General features: G+C 51.8%; 1 protein-coding gene across 1 annotated transcript; it reads right to left on the bottom strand.

Annotated features, from left to right (window-relative positions):
- Nucleotides 1-8,053: 8,053 nt before the first annotated feature.
- On the bottom strand, nt 8,054-15,905 carry NMUR1 (neuromedin U receptor 1). The gene is given in 5 exon segments (XM_022567956.2): nt 8,054-10,109; nt 12,761-13,646; nt 15,567-15,667; nt 15,670-15,854; nt 15,901-15,905. Coding segments are annotated over 5 exon segments (1,587 nt in total). The 3' UTR covers nt 8,054-9,699.
- Between the last annotated feature and the right edge of the window lie 734 nt (nt 15,906-16,639).

The following is a 16,639-nucleotide window of genomic DNA, read 5'->3' as shown; positions in this document are numbered from 1 at the left end:
CTAATGCAGAGGCTCCCAGCCAGAAACAGAACATACTAGGGACCCAAATATTTGCCAAAAGGATAAATATGGAAACATATGTTTGGTGGACACACAAACTAATGGAATTGAAGGAAGCAATTTTAAGAATCAAGAGATTTTCTTTCAAACCGGTATTTCCAGGCAATCAAAATCACTTTTCAAACAAAGAACACTTTTTTATTCCCCAAATAAACTGCACTTAGTCACAATGTACTTTTCTTTTTGCATAACACTAATATTTAGTTTGCTAATACTTTGTTTAGAATTTTTACATCTACGCTCATGAGAGTGGTCTGTAACGTTCTTTTCTAAAAATGACCTTGTCAGATTTTGGTATTGAGTTTAGGGTGAGCTTGTGAAACTACTTGGAAAATGTTCACAAAACCACTTTTCAGATCAAACAATGCAGTTTAACTGTCTTCCTCTGGGTTTGGATTGTTGACATTAGTAAGTGACTGTGCTGCACACTGTACATATAGTTACCTCATCTCTACTGCCCTTATCTTCTGACGTCTCATCTTCCCCACCTTCTATCTCCTCTGGGGAAAGGCTCATTTTCTTCAGTTCACCTTGATTTGTTTTCCTGCTTCAAATGGACAAGATTATTAGGCACATCACAGGGACTTCAACATTCCAGGCTATGCACCTTTTGCCTCTAGTATTCGTGTTAAGCTTCCATTTGCAATAAGTCCGTGTTAGGCCTCATCCTAGTTATTTTCATTTGGAAACTTTTACTCTCACCAGCTAATATCAAAATATATTGCACAGATAATTTTTGGTATATGTTTGTAGGTTAGGTCTCCCATACCTTCTCTTTTGCCACGATCTAGAAACGAAACTCCTCGAGGTAAAAAAGGAATTCCTCCCTTTTCCTCTCATTAGGCTCCCTTCACCATCGTTTTCAAGTAACTCTGATGCTCTTAAAAATTAGTAATTCCACCACCGACTGCTCAAACGGAAGCACACGGGACCAAAATAAAGCCCCCATAGCGGAACAAAATCAGTACCTACAATTCAAGTGTCTTTACCTCTCCAGACTGAGAACTCACTGTTAACTGGAGCAGCTTCCAGCTCTACCCCCATCAAAATTAACAACACAAGTGAGTCTCAAGCCATGACCTTTAACCATCACTTCCCAAATTAACCCGCACAGTGTTGTCCCTGACGAGTACTCCTCCCCTTAAAGCTATCGCTGGTGTAGGGCCCCGCCCACTCAAAGCCCCGCGGGCCACCACGCGCGGCCACCTGCACTACACGCCCGGGAAGAGCCTGCAGCAGCCCGCAGGCTGGCAGTGCCCTCCCAGCAGCCTCCCAGAACTCTAGGCCCAGGCAGAATACAGCACGGAAGAGAATGACGCCCTCGTGACTCCGCCTCGCCCAATCAGAGCCCGCGCTGCCTTTAGGCCAGTCCCGAGCCGCAATCCTGGGGGGGCGGGCAGTGCGCGAGCCTGGGGGCGGGGTCTCGAGCCGGGGCAGCAAGTGTTGCGCCTGCGCGCAGGGAGGACATTTTGGTTTGGGCGGGCCCGGGAGGCCCCCGAGTGGGTGAGGTTGGCGCTCGCTGTGAGTGCAGCGCTTCCGTGGAAAGAGGCACGGGTTCCGCTACATGCGGGGACCCAGGGTCGGTTCCAGTCTTTCACATCCATTAATCCGGTTAGGCAGCCACCCCCTCATTGGGGTGTGTGTTAGTACTCTCGACATTTTCAGCCTAGAAAGAGGCACAGACCTTACAGCGCGAGGTGGAGCGGAGACCAGAAGCCGGCAGTCGGCCTCTTGACCCCGGGGAACCCTCCCTCGCTGCCCACCCGCGTCTGAAGCTGCCCTCAAAGCAGTTAGTGATAGTAGTAATGGTCACAGCTAAAACATTAATATCTGTTTTGTGCCAGGCCTTATACTGGTTGCTTTTCATACATTTTATCATGGACTTTTCAGAACAAATGTGTGACTTAGAATCGGTTACTGGTTTCCCAGGCTCACAGAGTGAGGTTAAGGAACTCGTCCGAGGCCATTGATTTGCATCCTCAATTACTTAATATGGTCTCTTATTTTCTTTGAATTAAGCCATCTTTAATATGGGCTCTCTCAATGACCATTAGCACCCTTAGGCCCTGTAGTGGGATCAAAATTCTAGGAATAATATCCACATTGGGATTTGAAAATGAGCGCTTTGGGTCATGTGTGTGTTTTTGAGGGGTGGGGAAGGGTGGCCCTGAGTAAGGGGCCCTGCTTTTGTCCTAGCTTCAGAAAGTCCCAAATTGGGGAGGAAGAGTGAGAAGAACCATTTGCCTACGTATTTTAGATTTGGTACTTGACAGAATATAGAAAAAGAATATTGACCAATAGGATTTATCTCTGGAATGCCAGATGTCGCAAGGTAAGTTAATAATGTCAAACTAAGAGACTAAAGGAAGAAAAATACATATCTTTTAGATAAACCTTATCTGAAAATGTAGAATATTTGATGGCAAAAATTAAGAAGCATTCTTATTAAAATCTGTAATAAGAACTTGGAATATGAATGTCACTCTTAAGACACAGCAAGATTGTGACAGAGCAAAAAAATTATGACAGATTTGGCCATGTTACAGTTTAAAACCTTTGGGTGCAAGAGTCTCTATAAACAAATTTAAAATATAAGGAACAAATTGGGAAGAAATATTTGTAACATATATAATAAAAAGTTAGTATCAGAATATGAAAAACTACAATAAGAAAAAGGCAAACAGGGACTTTCCTGGTGGTCCAGTGGTTAAGACGCTGCGCTTCCAATGCATGGGGGGCTGATTCCATCCCTGGTTAGGGAACTAAGATCCCACATGCCATGGGGTGCAGCCAAAAGTTAAAAAAAAAATCGGCAAACAAATATGGGCAAAGGATATGAAAAGTAGTTTTCAGAAGAAATTTAGATGGCACGAAAAGATAACGAAGAGATGCTCAGCTATACAACCACAGGGAAAATATCATTTAAAACAATAATACAATACTATTTTGTATCATCAGATTAACAGAAATTAAAACATCAAACAAGTAAGTGTTTGGGGATTGTGGGGAAACTGGTGAGAAGGCAAATTGTTTCTGTAGAGGAGGAAAAATATCTTTTTCCTCTACCTGTCTAAATTGTTAGCTGGGGCCCTGTAACAAAAGGCAGATTAGCAAGCGAAAAGCATACAGTTTGATGTGACACAGGAGCCTTCATAAGGAAATGAAGACCTGAAGAATGGGTTAAACCTGAGTGTTTTGCTAGATGTGCTGAAGAGTAGAGGGTGTCACAAAATGTGATAGTAAGGAAAGAAGTGTGAGGTAAGTGTGGTCTTGGTGTTCCTCAGTCTTGGAGAAAAGAATGCTTCTTTCCTCTGGGTAGAGGGAGAGCACCTCTCGCGTGAGGGTCTCATGACCTGCTTCAGGGGAAGGTCAGAGAGTCCTCTCTGCACCTGCTGTGTTACCGATGCATTTGGCATAAGATATTCAGTATGCCAAGGTGCTGTATTTTGGGGTAGCATATCCTGAACCCCCTCATTACAAACACCTGGAGAGAAATTTGGCGACTTCCTGTTGAGGTAAAAATTCTCCTTCCTTAAATTTAGGAATTCCACTTTTCTCACCTAGAGATAAGGGATCACGCTGCTGAAGATACAAATATGTGAATCTTTATTGCAAACTTAAAATTTATTATGGACATTTTCAAGCATACATTATTAAGTAGAATATAATATAATGAACCCCTTTTTACCCATCACCTCAATCACTTCAATATTTTTGCAAATCTTTTTCCAGCTATTCCCTGCCCCACTTTATTTTTGCTCTCCCTCTCTCCCTTTTTTTTTTGGCTTGAGTATTTTAATATGAATCCCAGGCATCCTATTATTTTGCCAGTAAACACTTTATTAAGTACTGATACAGGCTATCAGGATTAATATCATCTAATATCTAGTCTGTGTTCAGTTTTCTGTCTCAAAAATGCCTTTTTGCTGTTAGCATGTTTGTTTGTTTGTTTTTTGCTGTTAGCATGTTTTTTTGGTTTTTTTATTTGCGGTACACGGGCCTCTCACTGCCGTGGCCTCTCCCGCCGCGGAGCACAGGCTCCGGACGCGCAGGCTCAGGGGCCGTGGCTCACGGGCCCAGCCACTCCGCGGCATGTGGGATCTTCCTGGACCGGGGCATGAACCCGTGTCCCCTGCATCGGCAGGTGGACACTCAACCACTGTTAGCATGTTTGAATTAGGATTCAAACATTTCCATGCATTACATTTGGTTGATACATCTTTTAAATCTTTTTTATTTTGTAATAGAAACCCCCTTTTAAATACCATTTATCTGTTGAAGAAACCAAGCCATTTGTCTTATAGAATTTGTCCTTATGCTAGATTTGGCTTACACCGCTGAGATGTCTTGAACACGCTCCTCCATCCGCAGTGATCTTGTAAACTTCCAGTTAGATCTGGAGGCTTCCTTACATTCAGCTTCAGTTTTTTTTTTGCAAGACTTATGGTTGGTTTTGTGTACTTGTTACATCCTTCTAGGAGGCACTTAATGTCTGGTTAAGTCCCCACTTTTAAGTGATGGTAAACTTGATCTCACAGTTTGGGTATTGTCAGCTTCATCCGTCCATCGTAACCATGGATATTGTACCAGACGGTTCAAGGCAGTTCTCTCATAAAGGAAACAATTGAAAACAATGTATTATTCATTAATGAGTGGAGGGTGTATGTGTGGGAAATGACAGGGATCAAATTGCCAAAATGTTAATAGTGGTTAATTTAGGTGTTGGGAATAAAAGTAGTTTATTTGTATACTTCATTTTTTTGTTTCTTCAAATTTACTAAAATGGAAACACATCCTACCTATGCATGAAGGCCAGACAGACAAGAAGACTGGAGGGAAGGTTCCAAGTGCAAATTCCAGGAAGAGCAACCAGGGAAGTCCAGAGAATGAGAGCAAAGAACTTGGACCGCAGTCTGCTTTGCTATTGTTTTTGCCTGTCCAGTGTCCATTCCTCCTCCTGACGGCCCCTGTTTCCTTTAGGGTCCCCCTCCCCTGGATTCAGTTTTGGTGGAACTGTCATTATAGCTGCTCCGCCCTTCCCTGGCCAAAGCTCAGAGGCCAGTCCAACCCCTTCTCCCAGAACTTTGAGCAGCATCGCCTCCTCCTGGAAACCTTCCCTCCACTGGGGCAGCTGCCTCTCTTCTGTGCCCCCAGACTTGCTGCTGTCAGAACACTTGTATGCCCCCGCTCCGAGCCTTGTACAGTTCCTGGCACGTGGTACTCAGTACATGTCAGCTGAATGAATAATGCCCACACTGCTCAGAGCTGACGAAGCTACTTGAATATTAGATTAAAAGACCCCAGGTACTCTTGTAGATGTTCCAGAGAATGTGGCAGCAGCTTCCAGGCCCTCCAGCCTAGCTCTAGCCTGTGGCCACCTCTCCTGAGCCAGGGCACTCTTACCCAGCCAGGTACGGCCTTCCCTGGATCCCCACTGTCCCTCACCTGGGCCGTGGCCTTTATTCCTAAACAGCCCCCCAGTTGTCCTGCCCTGCCTTGTGCAGAAGCTTGAAAGAAGGTGAAGTTGGGGTGTTGCATTTAAAGAGGCCACACAAAGGGACATTTACCTCAGTAACTACCATCCTCAAACTAAACCTCGTAGACTTAGGAACCTGGACACTGTTTGGAAGGATGCAGCGCTCAGTGTTGGCCTCTGAGTCTCTTATTTGTGTGCAGGCAGGTTGCTCATCCTTTGTTTAGAAATGTCAGTACCTTTCAGTCCAGTCTGACTTTGGCCTAAGGCCAGTCTGACTTTTGAGTCAGGATTTGAACCCAGGCAGCCTGACTCGAGTCCCTGCTCACCACCTTTATACCCTACTGCTTTGGCAGAAGAAGCACACTAAAGTCCTTGTGCTGAAGAGGATTACACTGTTAGAAAAATGTAAGTGTGTTTCTAGGATCAAATTCCTTAAGTCTGTCCTCATCGTTCTTGCCTCTTAAAAAAAGTTTTAAAAACAGAGTGAGAGAGGAGAATGATTAAGTATTACAGACTGTAGTTTGGGGTTTCAAAACAATGATAATATCTGTTCATCTTAGAAATATGTAAAGACAACCACTAGTAGAACAAACAGAATGTGTAACCTTCACAGCAGTGGTAGATGGATCTGTTAAGGTTCTTGGTTGCAAACAGCAGCAAACAACTCTGGCCAACTTAAGCAAAAAAGGAATTTATTGAAAGGCTCTTAGTAGCTCAGAACAACAAGAAGGCTGAAAAACCGGCAGAGAAAATGGGCAGAAGCCAAGGCAGACTGGGCAGCAGGGGCCCCGGGAGCAGCCTGGATGGGATGCTGCTGTTAGCACTGCTGCCCTGGACACGTCTGCCCCTGTTGTCATGGGTCTTAGTATCACTCCCAGTGGAAGTCCCAGGTCAGACCATCCAGCTGCCTGAGTGCAAGTCCTGGGTCACACAGTGGTGTCAGTGATGCGGTGTCCAGAACCCTTTCAGCTTCTGTGGTAGGAGCCTGGGCTTGGTCTCAAACCAAGAGTCACACACACAGGGATCCCCCTCAATGGGAAGGGAGTGCAAATACTAGGAAGCCCTCCAAAAAGGCAACTCCTCTCTACAGGGAAGACATGGAACAAAGAAGACTCGGTGGACCCACTAGAAGACAAGGATGGGGAAAAGGGAGACACCAAGAAGTGTACAAAATGAGATGGGCTCCCAGGTGTCAGGATTGATTTGGAAACGCCATCTGACTATGTAAGAATAGATGTGAAGTGTTGCACACTTTATATTTCCTGAGCAGGTACTTCACAGAAGGAAGGGTGGGCAAATGCAGCTTTGTTTGTTGATGAGACTCATCTTGGTGAGTTCCCAAAGAAAATAAGCCTTTTTTCTGAGAAGGAAAGGGTGATCCCAGTATGTTCCCCTTCGCTCTCAGAAATACTGGCAGAGAGGGTTGTGTGTGATGGACCATGGGATCTAGGACCCATCAGAAAGGAAGTGAAGATGAGAGGAAGCTGATGGATGGGGAGAAAGCAGAGTGGTCGAGAACTGGGAAGGTTAGATGAGGTTAAAGAATAAATGTATCATTTATAAAGCAGCAGAGCCGGAAGGAGGCAATCATGGTCAAAGAGCTCACACTTCCAGAAATGGAAAAACGCCCAGAGGTTCTGGGAGTCAGGATGTTACCAAGGGGCCAAAAGGCCATGGTGGAGGAGAGTCTCCAGAGCTGCAGGAGAGATCAGGAGCTGATACCAGGGCAGCGGTGGGCCATCCACGGGGACTTCAGCATCGCCCAGGGTAATGGCAGGAGTGGAGTAGACGGGAAGTAGAGCGGGCCCAAACTCTCGAACATGGGAGGAGGAGAGATCTGTGTGACTGCAGCCAGAGCTAGGACGAGAGGTGACCCGAGTCCCAGACGAGCCAGGACTCCTGTCCTGGGAGTAGCACTGAGCACTCAGGAACGCTGCTGCCCGCCCCCCTCCCCCCCGACCAGTGCAGAAGAGCGGGCTGCAGGCGATGCTGCTTCCAGGACAGAGTGGGATCTTGCTGGCTGGCCTTTCCACCTCCATCCTTTCTTCTCCAGGTCTGAGCCCACAGCTGCTGCTTCCACTTTCCATGGTAACCAGTGACTCATGACAAGCGAGACCTATCCACTGACATGCCGTGGAGACACCTGAGAGACATCAAATTTACAGAGCCCAGGCCTTCTGATAACTCACATCCCCCGCTTCCCCAACCTGCCCGCTGCTTCTCTGCCCATAGTAGCCCCTTCATAAATACTGACCAGAGCCTCAGGAGCATGTCGTCTCTGTCACTTAAGAGAGGCTCCGGGGAGTCCAGTTTGTCTTTGGGGACAACAGCAGGCTCCAGCCTGAAGTCTGGCCTCAGCTGCTTCCCCCACCGACACCCCAAGGCCGCCTGGGAGCTCATTTCAGAGGTGCCATTGGGCACTCGTAGCTCTGCACAGCCTCTTTTCACAAGCTCCTTTCTCAGATCCCCCCATCCTGTCTTATATGTGGTGGTTACCCTGGAAAGTAAAGCTATGGGTGGCTTTTAAATTTTTTATTTTCCTTTAGACTTAACCCTTTCTTTAAAAAAAACTGTAGTAAAATACATATAAAATTTAAATCTTAACCATTTAGGTGTACAATTCAATATTGTTCAAGCATATTCACATTGTTTTGCCACCAATCTCCAGAACTTTTTCATCTTAAAAAACTGAAACTCTGTACCCATTAAACAACTCTCTATTCCCCCCTCCCCCCATCCCCTAGCAAGGGTGGGTTTTAATTATTTTAAATTGTTTTCATTTTTGCTCATTTGTACTTTCCAATTTTTCTAAAATGAGTATGTATTATTTTTACAACTGAATTTCAAAAACTCCAGGACACTTTTGTACAATCTTCTCCACTTTGCAGTCAGGGGACCTGGGGCCTGAGCTGTGGAGAGTCTGCAGGGAGAACCTGTAGCACCCTGGGTGTCCTGCAGCTCCCCGCAAAGGAGGCCAGGGCTCCTTCTGCTGCAGTCCCCTCTTAGGAGGAGGACAGGTCAGGGGCTGCAGCAGGACAAGTTCTGGCCATTAACTGGGTCCTGACTGAGCACCCAGTTACCCACAGGGACTCGGGATGGAGCTTCGTTTCAGGACTCACGTGTCTCTCTTCTCACCTCACTGAGTCCCAAGCAGTTCTCGCGGAGTCACTCGTTGCCCTTGGTTGGCCCATGTCTCTTGCCCCCAGAGATTCTCTGGCCAGTCAGGCCCAATTCTCTGCTCACCTCAGGCCCCCAAGCCAACCTGTGAGGAGGTGAAGACAGAGGCAGGCAGGGGCCTTTGCTCACACACAGTCCCTTGGTCGGTGCCAAGCCTCACTTGCTCTAGGACAAGCAAAGCATGTTCCCTGAGTGGCTCTCGAGGGGGTGGGGTGGGGGGCTTGTAGAGATCAGGGAGGGAGTAAGGGTTGGGGGTTAGTGAGGATGTAAAGAGTAATTTCCGCCTTGCTAATCTGAGGGTATCTGTTTTGTTACAAGCAGGGACTTAGGCACGCACACAGAAAACCACAGCTAAAGTGCCAAAGCGCGACACTCTAGAATGTCATGGCCCCTTTCATTTTGCAAGCAGGGCCCGAGGCTTGTAAGGCGAGGCAGTTTGCTTGATGCCGGGACCAGGTGACCGGTGGCTCAGCTGAGACCGGAGCCAGGTCTCCTGGATCCCTGACACACCTGCCGCCTAGTGGCTCCACCGGGTGGAGCTCCCAGAGCAAAACAAGCCGACTGGGGGCCAGGGAGGGGGTCGGGTCAGAATCCCAGGTGCAGGCCAAGAGCTAGAGAGGGACAGAATGGGCCAGATCTTGCAGAAGCTCTGCAAGAAATGGGAAGGAAAGGAAGGGCGCCACGGAAACACTTCAGAAACGGGCTGGGGGTGGGGGGGGGTCCCCAGATAGAGTCTTGCGGTGCGCAGTTATCCGACCACGATGTTCCCCTTCCAGGGGAAGGGCTGGAACTGGGGACCTGAGAGTCTGGAGGACAGACAGCAACCTTACAGTCCTTCTGATCCATGGGTGGGGCAGGATCACTGAGGTGCTGGTCAGGGTTTCTAGGCTGAAGTGGGGATGGGGCACGAAGGGGGACAGGCCACAAAGACATGCTGCAGAGGAGGCAGGTGTGGTCCCCAAAGCTGGGCGTGGCCCTCTGGCCCCTCAGGGTGAAGCTGCCTGAGGCTCCTCTCGGGAGGGGTCCGTCTCTTGCCACCCCTCTGGGCCATCATTCTCAGCCAGGGGCTGGACCCTGCTGCGGGGGGAGCCCATGTCATACAGGGTGCTGCCCGTGGTCACCCTGCTGAGGCTGTGAGAGCTGCGGCGGGATCCGTGGCGGCGGCACCGGGCCCCCAGGCACAGGGCCTCCCGGAAGGTGTCCCGGAAGCGGCTGGACATGAGGCTGTAGAGCACAGGGTTGGCGGCCGAGCTAAAGTAGAAGAAGACGCCGGAGACGACGTGCACGTACTGGAAGGCCAGGTGCAGGCCCTCGGTCCAGTGGGACACAAGGCTCCACATGAGGCGGTCGATGTGGAACGGGGCCCAGCAGATCCCAAACACCACGACCAGGACAACTGTGGGCAGAAAGGGAGCCTGTTCTCTCCTCTCCCCTCCCACCAGCCACCCACACCCACTGTCCATCTGGAGGTTTCTGGAAGTTTGCCTGTCCTGGCCACACCCCTATAAGAGAGGCTGCTCTCGCCACTGTCACCGACTGGGCAGTGGGCGTGCGCCCTGGACCCGGTGTGGACACGCGGGCCAAACTGGCCTGGTCCGATTCTCTCACCGTGGAACTGGACCTAAGTGACAGCTGTGTATGCTGAGCCCCAGCGTGACACAGTGCGGCTAAGGCCCACTCTGGGTGCCACTCAGGGGCCATGCCCGCTCATGCATAAGCAGAAACAGGAGGATGAGGCCCGTGGTCAGACAGCAGTAGCCAGGGAGCTACAGGGAGAGCGAGACAAACACCCCCGCCCCCACGCACTCGCCTGTCTTGGCCCTAGAAGCCTTCCCAGCCCCAGCCCCCAGCTCTCCTGGGTGCCCCTGAATATCCTGCCCTGCATTACCTCCCCTTTCCTCGACAGCCCCACCCCAAGCCCCAGTAAAAGGCAGGCCAGGCCAGCCAATCCTTCACTCTTTCTCCGGAACTTCCCTCCAGCCCTGGTTTTCACCCTACCCTCCCTGGGTCTTTGCTATCAGGTCTGTGTTGATTTTTGTTTCTTGTTTCTCATGTTTGCATCTCCAGCTCGCAATCCTTCCCCTGCAGTGTCCTCCCCCTTACATTCCAGCGTGGTTTTCCTCTTAATCCCGGGTTTCAATCAGAACATTGCTTACATCCCCAGCACACAGCCTGATGCACAGTAGGCCCTCAGAAAGAGAAGACAGGAGCAGGAGGGAGAGAAGAAAGCCAGAGCCCCAGGCCAGCAAGCAAGGCAGACTTAAGGAAACACCCCACTTTCCCAGGGCGAGAGCCATCCCAGATGAGCAGACTCAGCCCGGGTAGGCAGGGCAGTAGAAGGCAGCAGAGGCAGACCCGGGCAGGTGGTCTGTAGTGCAGGAGGCAAGCACAGAGCTCCAGGTCAGTCCCATCTTAGGGGGCTGTACAAGTGACCATAGGCTCTGGGACACTGTTCTTGGGGGGGAGAGGAGTGAGTCTCTCTCTGGGAATGGGGCAGTTCCCAGTTAGCTGGCCATAATCCCATGGCTTTGACCAAGGTCTCACCAGCCCTGTCCTGCCCTGGCTCACCCCACCTACCTGATTCAGGCTCTGTGGGACAGGGCAGGATGGGGAGGGAATCAATGACTGGCTTAGCATCAGTTTGCCTGGTTTCCCCAGGGCCACTGTTTTTGAAAAAGCACCAGGCCTAGGCCACAGTAAGCTCCAGAGCCTCAAGCCAGCCGGGTGTGCCCTGGTCGGCCCCAATCCACACTTCTGCCCTGATTCTCCTGTGCTCTGTGCACAGACCCTCACAAACATGCCTCCAACCACCTCTTTTAGATCATGATCCTTCCTCTGGTCCCCAGGGAACCACAGACATGGTGTGCAGGAAATTCACCATCTTGCCTTTCCAGCACCCTGTTCCCCTTCTTTTGGGAACTTTGCTCCCCCCGGATCCCCATGTGGGTCTGTGAGGGCTGCTTACCTCAGCATCCTGCCACTCTGGCCCGGTGGCAGGCCATGACCCAAGCCCACCAATCAGAATCCTTCCCTGGGATTTTCCATAGCCACTAAGGGAAGAGGACAATTAGTTCCTCAGGAAAGGGGAACTCTGTGCCTGTGGTCCTGCCTCCCAGGCTACTTAGGGAAGGACAGAACCAAAACATATTTGGGAGCAAAGATGAGAGATCTGGAGGGTCCAGAGCCCATGAACAGCTCTGTCATCCTGGAGCCCAGCCGCACGCCTCTGCCCTGTCTGTGGTTGGTTCCATGAGCAAGGGCTGGCTTCATGGGTGCCACCTGTGCGTTTGCACAGAGCCCTGACCTTTAAACCTTCAAGACAGCAGCTCTGGGATTTCCCTGGTGGCACAGTGGTTAAGAATCCGCCTGCCAATGCAGGGGACATGGGTTCAAGCCCTGGTCTGGGAAGATCCCACATGCCATGGAGCACCTAAGCCCGTGCGCCACAACTTCTGAGCCTGCGCTCTAGAGCCCGAGAGTCACAGCTACTGAGCCTGTGCGCTGCAGCTTACTGAAGCCCACGCGCCTTGAGGCCATGTTCCGCAACAAGAGAAGCCACCGCAATGAGAAGCCCCCACACCACAACGAGGAGTGGCCCCCGCTCGCCGCAACTAGAGAAAGCCCGCGTGCAGCAATGAAGACCCAACGCAGCCAAAAATAAATATAATTAATTAATTGATTAATTAATTATTTTAAAAAAAGACAGCTGCTCTACTATTGTTGTCTTGACATTCTTAATGATTTTTTAACAGGGGACCCTGAATTTTCATTTTGCATTGGGCCCCACAAATTATGTAGCTGATCCCGCCATGAACCATTAGCATTTACCTCCGGTGTCACTTTCTCAAGGGTAATCTAGAAGACTATACACACATGCAGTGCATGCACACACACACGGGGGGAGTGGGGGGCGGGGGGCTTACTCCACACCTCACACTCAGCCTCCATCCTAAACCGAAACACTCGGCCCTTTCCCCCAGGCCCCTGGAAGCCCCAGCCCCATGCCCAGTGCCTGGCTCCGCCCCTCTTCCCAGCAGCAACACTTACACAACATCTTGGTCACCTGTGTCCGACCCCTATCCTGCAGCAGCTGGAGCCTGCGGCCGTTGCTAGTCCTGGCCCTGCCCTTAGCCTCCTGCCTGCGGATCAGCAGCTGGTCACGCCGCAGCCGCAGCCCGATGAGCAGGTAGAGCACGCTGATGGTGGCCATGGGCAGGCAGAAGAAGAGCAGCGCGGTGACCTGCACGACCAGGTTGTAGAGGGCTCTCCGGTGGACCAAGGTGCACACGGCCGAGTCGGGCACCGTGCCCCGGCAGGGCACGTCCAGCTGCCGAATGCCGTGCAGGCTGGTGTTGGGCAGAGAGCAGAGCAGGGCAAGACCCCAGATGGCCCCGAGCACACGGCGCACGTGGGCGTGAGTCACTACGGACCTGACCTGCAGCGGGTGCACCACGGCCACGTAGCGCCCTATGCTCAGGGCGGTGACGTTGAGCACCGAGGCCAGGCAGACAGTCTCGAAGAGCAGCGTGCGGAAGTAGCAGCCACCGGGGCCCAGCAGGAAAGGGTAGTTGCGCCACATCTCGTAGAGCTCCAGGGGCAGACCCAGAAGCAGCACCAGCAGGTCCGACACGGCCAGGCTGAAGAGGTAGTAGTTGGTGGGCGTGCGCATGGTCCTGTGGCGCAGGATGACCATGCAGGTCAGCGTGTTGCCCACGGCGCCCACCACGAAGATCAACAGGTACGTGACACAGATGGGCACGAACAGCTCCGTCTGCTGGGGCCCCAGGTACTTGAGCCTGAGCTCCTCATCAGTCAGGTTCAAGTCCTGGGGGTCAAAGGGCCCCAGGGCCCTGCTGCCATTGCAGGGCACCGGGCTCCTTGTACCCAGGGACCTGTCTCCAGGGAGGGTGGAGCAATTGAGGCAGAGAGGAGCCTGTGGAACAGAAGAGAGAGAGACACCCAGAAAAGTCACTCAGGGAATCTGGTTCTGTTGTTAGTCGTCAAACCAAAGATGCCATCAACACCAAGAAGGCCGATATATCATGTGCCGCTGAGAAGGAAAAACACCGCCATCCGTTGTAAGATGCATCACAATTTCATCTTAAAAATGTACATCTTAGGGACTTCCCTGGCAGTCCAGTGGTTAAGACCGTGTGCTTCCACTGCAGGAGGCACGGGTTCAATCCCTGGTTGGGGCAATAAGATCCCACATGCCGCGCGGTGTGGCCAAAAAAAACAAGAACAAGTATATCTTTAAAATGATAAAAAGTGGGACTTCAATTTTAAATTTCACGATCTACTGAAACCTTTGAACAGTGATGGAGACTCTCAAGCATGGGCTATGCCATCAGCAGTCACCCTTTGGGTCTCTCCCCTTTCAAGTCATGGACTTTGGGAGAGACACTCAGTTTGGGCATCTGTAAAATGGGCACAATGCACAGTATCACATGGTCTTTAAGAGCAAGGTCTCTGGAAACAGCTGCCTGGATTCAAATCCAGCCTCCCCAGTTTCGAACTGTGGGACTATTTGCATGGTGACCTCTCTGTGGCTGTTCCCATATTACAAGGATCCAGGAATTTAAGACATGAAAGGTATTAACACAGGGCCTGCCTGACGCACAGAAGGGCCTGATTACATCACCTCACTGTGAGGACTGAGTCACTGTGGGGATCAAGCAAGGCAGTGAAAGGGCCAAAAACTATGATGCTGATCCAAAAGTTGGTTCTTGTTTCTGTTTTCTATCACCTGAACTGTTTGAAGTAGGAATATTTGACACCCTTGACACTGCCAGCTCTGGGGTTCCCTCTCCTTTCTCCAGCTCCCATCTCTTTGCCAGTCCACCAGATATAGTAGTTAAGGAACCAGGCCATGGAACTAAACAGACTGGCCTGGGGTCAAATGCTAGCTCTGCTATCCTCTTCTGTGACATGCCCTCACTGTGCCTCAGTCTCCTCACCTGTAAAATGGGTAAGTAGAGCCTACCTCATAGTTTCTGGGAAGATTAAATGAAAGAATAAAGTTCTCAGGAGTGTGCCTGACACATTTCAGGTGCTCAACTTCAATGCATAGTGACATGATCCTTATTTCCCACCTGGCAAGGGAAGGACAGTCTAAGGGACATGGGGCAGGGGTTGAACGGGATTCCACTGGGCATGTGTCTTGGTGCGAAAGATCAAGAGCTGCCCTTCTGAGCCTATTCCCCAAGCCCGCCACCACCACCTCCCCTCCCTTCGGAGCAACTGCGGATTTTCAGGCTCGGCTCCTGGATCCTCTCCCTGGATTCTTTTTTCAGCTCCATTTCCTGTCCTCAGATGGGGGTTTGGGGCTCCCGTGGCCCATGTACCTGCGCACCTACCACTCGACTTTCTTTTTCAGGTCCGTCTCTCTCCTAGATCCCAAGTATTCTTAATCCTGAGTATCTTTCTCCTCACCGAAGTCTCCACCCAGAAGCCTCCCCCAGCCTCCCTGCCTCTCTTACACCTAATCCCCGCACTTTGGAATCGGGGGGCATCTTCATCCACTCAAACGCTCCGCCCGCGCCCGCCGCACCCGCACTCCCTACGCCGGCTGTTGCGGGAGCCGGGCGGGGACAGAGGAGATGAGCTGGGAATGCGCAGGCGCCAACCCAGGTTCGAGAGAGGTTCCCTACTGCCCCGAGAAAGGTCGCTGCACCGGAGCCCCCAGCCCCGCGGCGTGCGTGGCCGACAAAAAGACAGAAATACCCTAGAAGGCTGCGAGTGCCCCGGGGAGGGGGGCGTCCCGACGCGCCCTCCGATCCCTACAGCCCTGGGGAGACCCTGCCCGCGCTCTTCCAGCCGCGCCCGTGCCCACGCCGGCATCCCGTTCACCTACCATGCAGTCTGCGCCCCTCGAGATCCAGGGGCCGGGAGCCCACCCGCCGAGCGTGGGGCGGGCGTCCGCGGATCTATCGACGGACAGACGCGGCGCCAGAGCGAGCCGACGTGCAGACTGAGGGCGGCCAGCGCACTAGCAGCCCGCCGGGTCGCCCCGCCTGTCAGAGGTCGGGGACGCTCTGGCCAGGACCGCCAACAGGGGGCAGTGGTGCCCCTGCAGCACACCCGGCCGCTGAACCCAGACACGCTCGTCTGGGGCCCCCCGCAGCCACCCAAACCGTAGCGACTGTGTTTCCAAGTGTCTGATGGGGCGCTTCCAGGAACACCCTTACCTCATAGAGCCCTCACAACAACCCATTTTACAGATGAGAAAACTGAGCCTCAGAGAGATGAAGTTCGAATGATCTGGATCTCACACCATGTCCCTGCGGTCCAGCGTGCTGACTCTTAGCTTAATCCCTTATTACGGTGTCCCTCCAGATCCCACCTCCTCCTGCCCCACGTTTCAAATGCACCTCCAAGGAGGTCCCACCAGCCCCTCCAAGTCAACAAGCCCCTAAAGGTCTCACCCCCCCTCCTAGGCTTCACATGGGATTCCTCCCCGTCTATCTCAGTCCCAGGATCGCAGTCTCCACGCCCTCTCCCTTAACGCTCTCTCCCTTCGGGTCCTCCAGCCCCCGGGTCCAGTACTCAGCCCCCCACAGGACTGCTGCCGGAACCTCCATTCTTCCTCTGGTCTGGGCTCCCACAGCCCAGTCATCTTCCTGAAACCCCAACCATGGCATTCCTCTTCGTGTTTTCAGCCCCTCCAAGTCAACAAGCCCCTAAAGGTCTCACCCCCCCTCCTAGGCTTCACATGGGATTCCTCCCCGTCTATCTCAGTCCCAGGATCGCAGTCTCCACGCCCTCTCCCTTAACGCTCTCTCCCTTCGGGTCCTCCAGCCCCCGGGTCCAGTACTCAGCCCCCCACAGGACTGCTGCCGGAACCTCCATTCTTCCTCTGGTCTGGGCTCCCACAGCCCAGTCATCTTCCTGAAACCCCAACCATGGCATTCCTCTTCGTGTTTTTTG

Source organism: Delphinapterus leucas, chromosome 8, assembly GCF_059928025.1.
Source record: "Delphinapterus leucas isolate spDelLeu-1000000601 "Yukka" chromosome 8, BTC_Dleu_Yukka2, whole genome shotgun sequence".
Classification (NCBI taxonomy): Eukaryota; Metazoa; Chordata; class Mammalia; order Artiodactyla; family Monodontidae; genus Delphinapterus; species Delphinapterus leucas.
The sequence above is the reverse complement of the archived record's forward strand: the minus strand, read 5'-3'. Positions and strand labels throughout refer to the sequence as shown.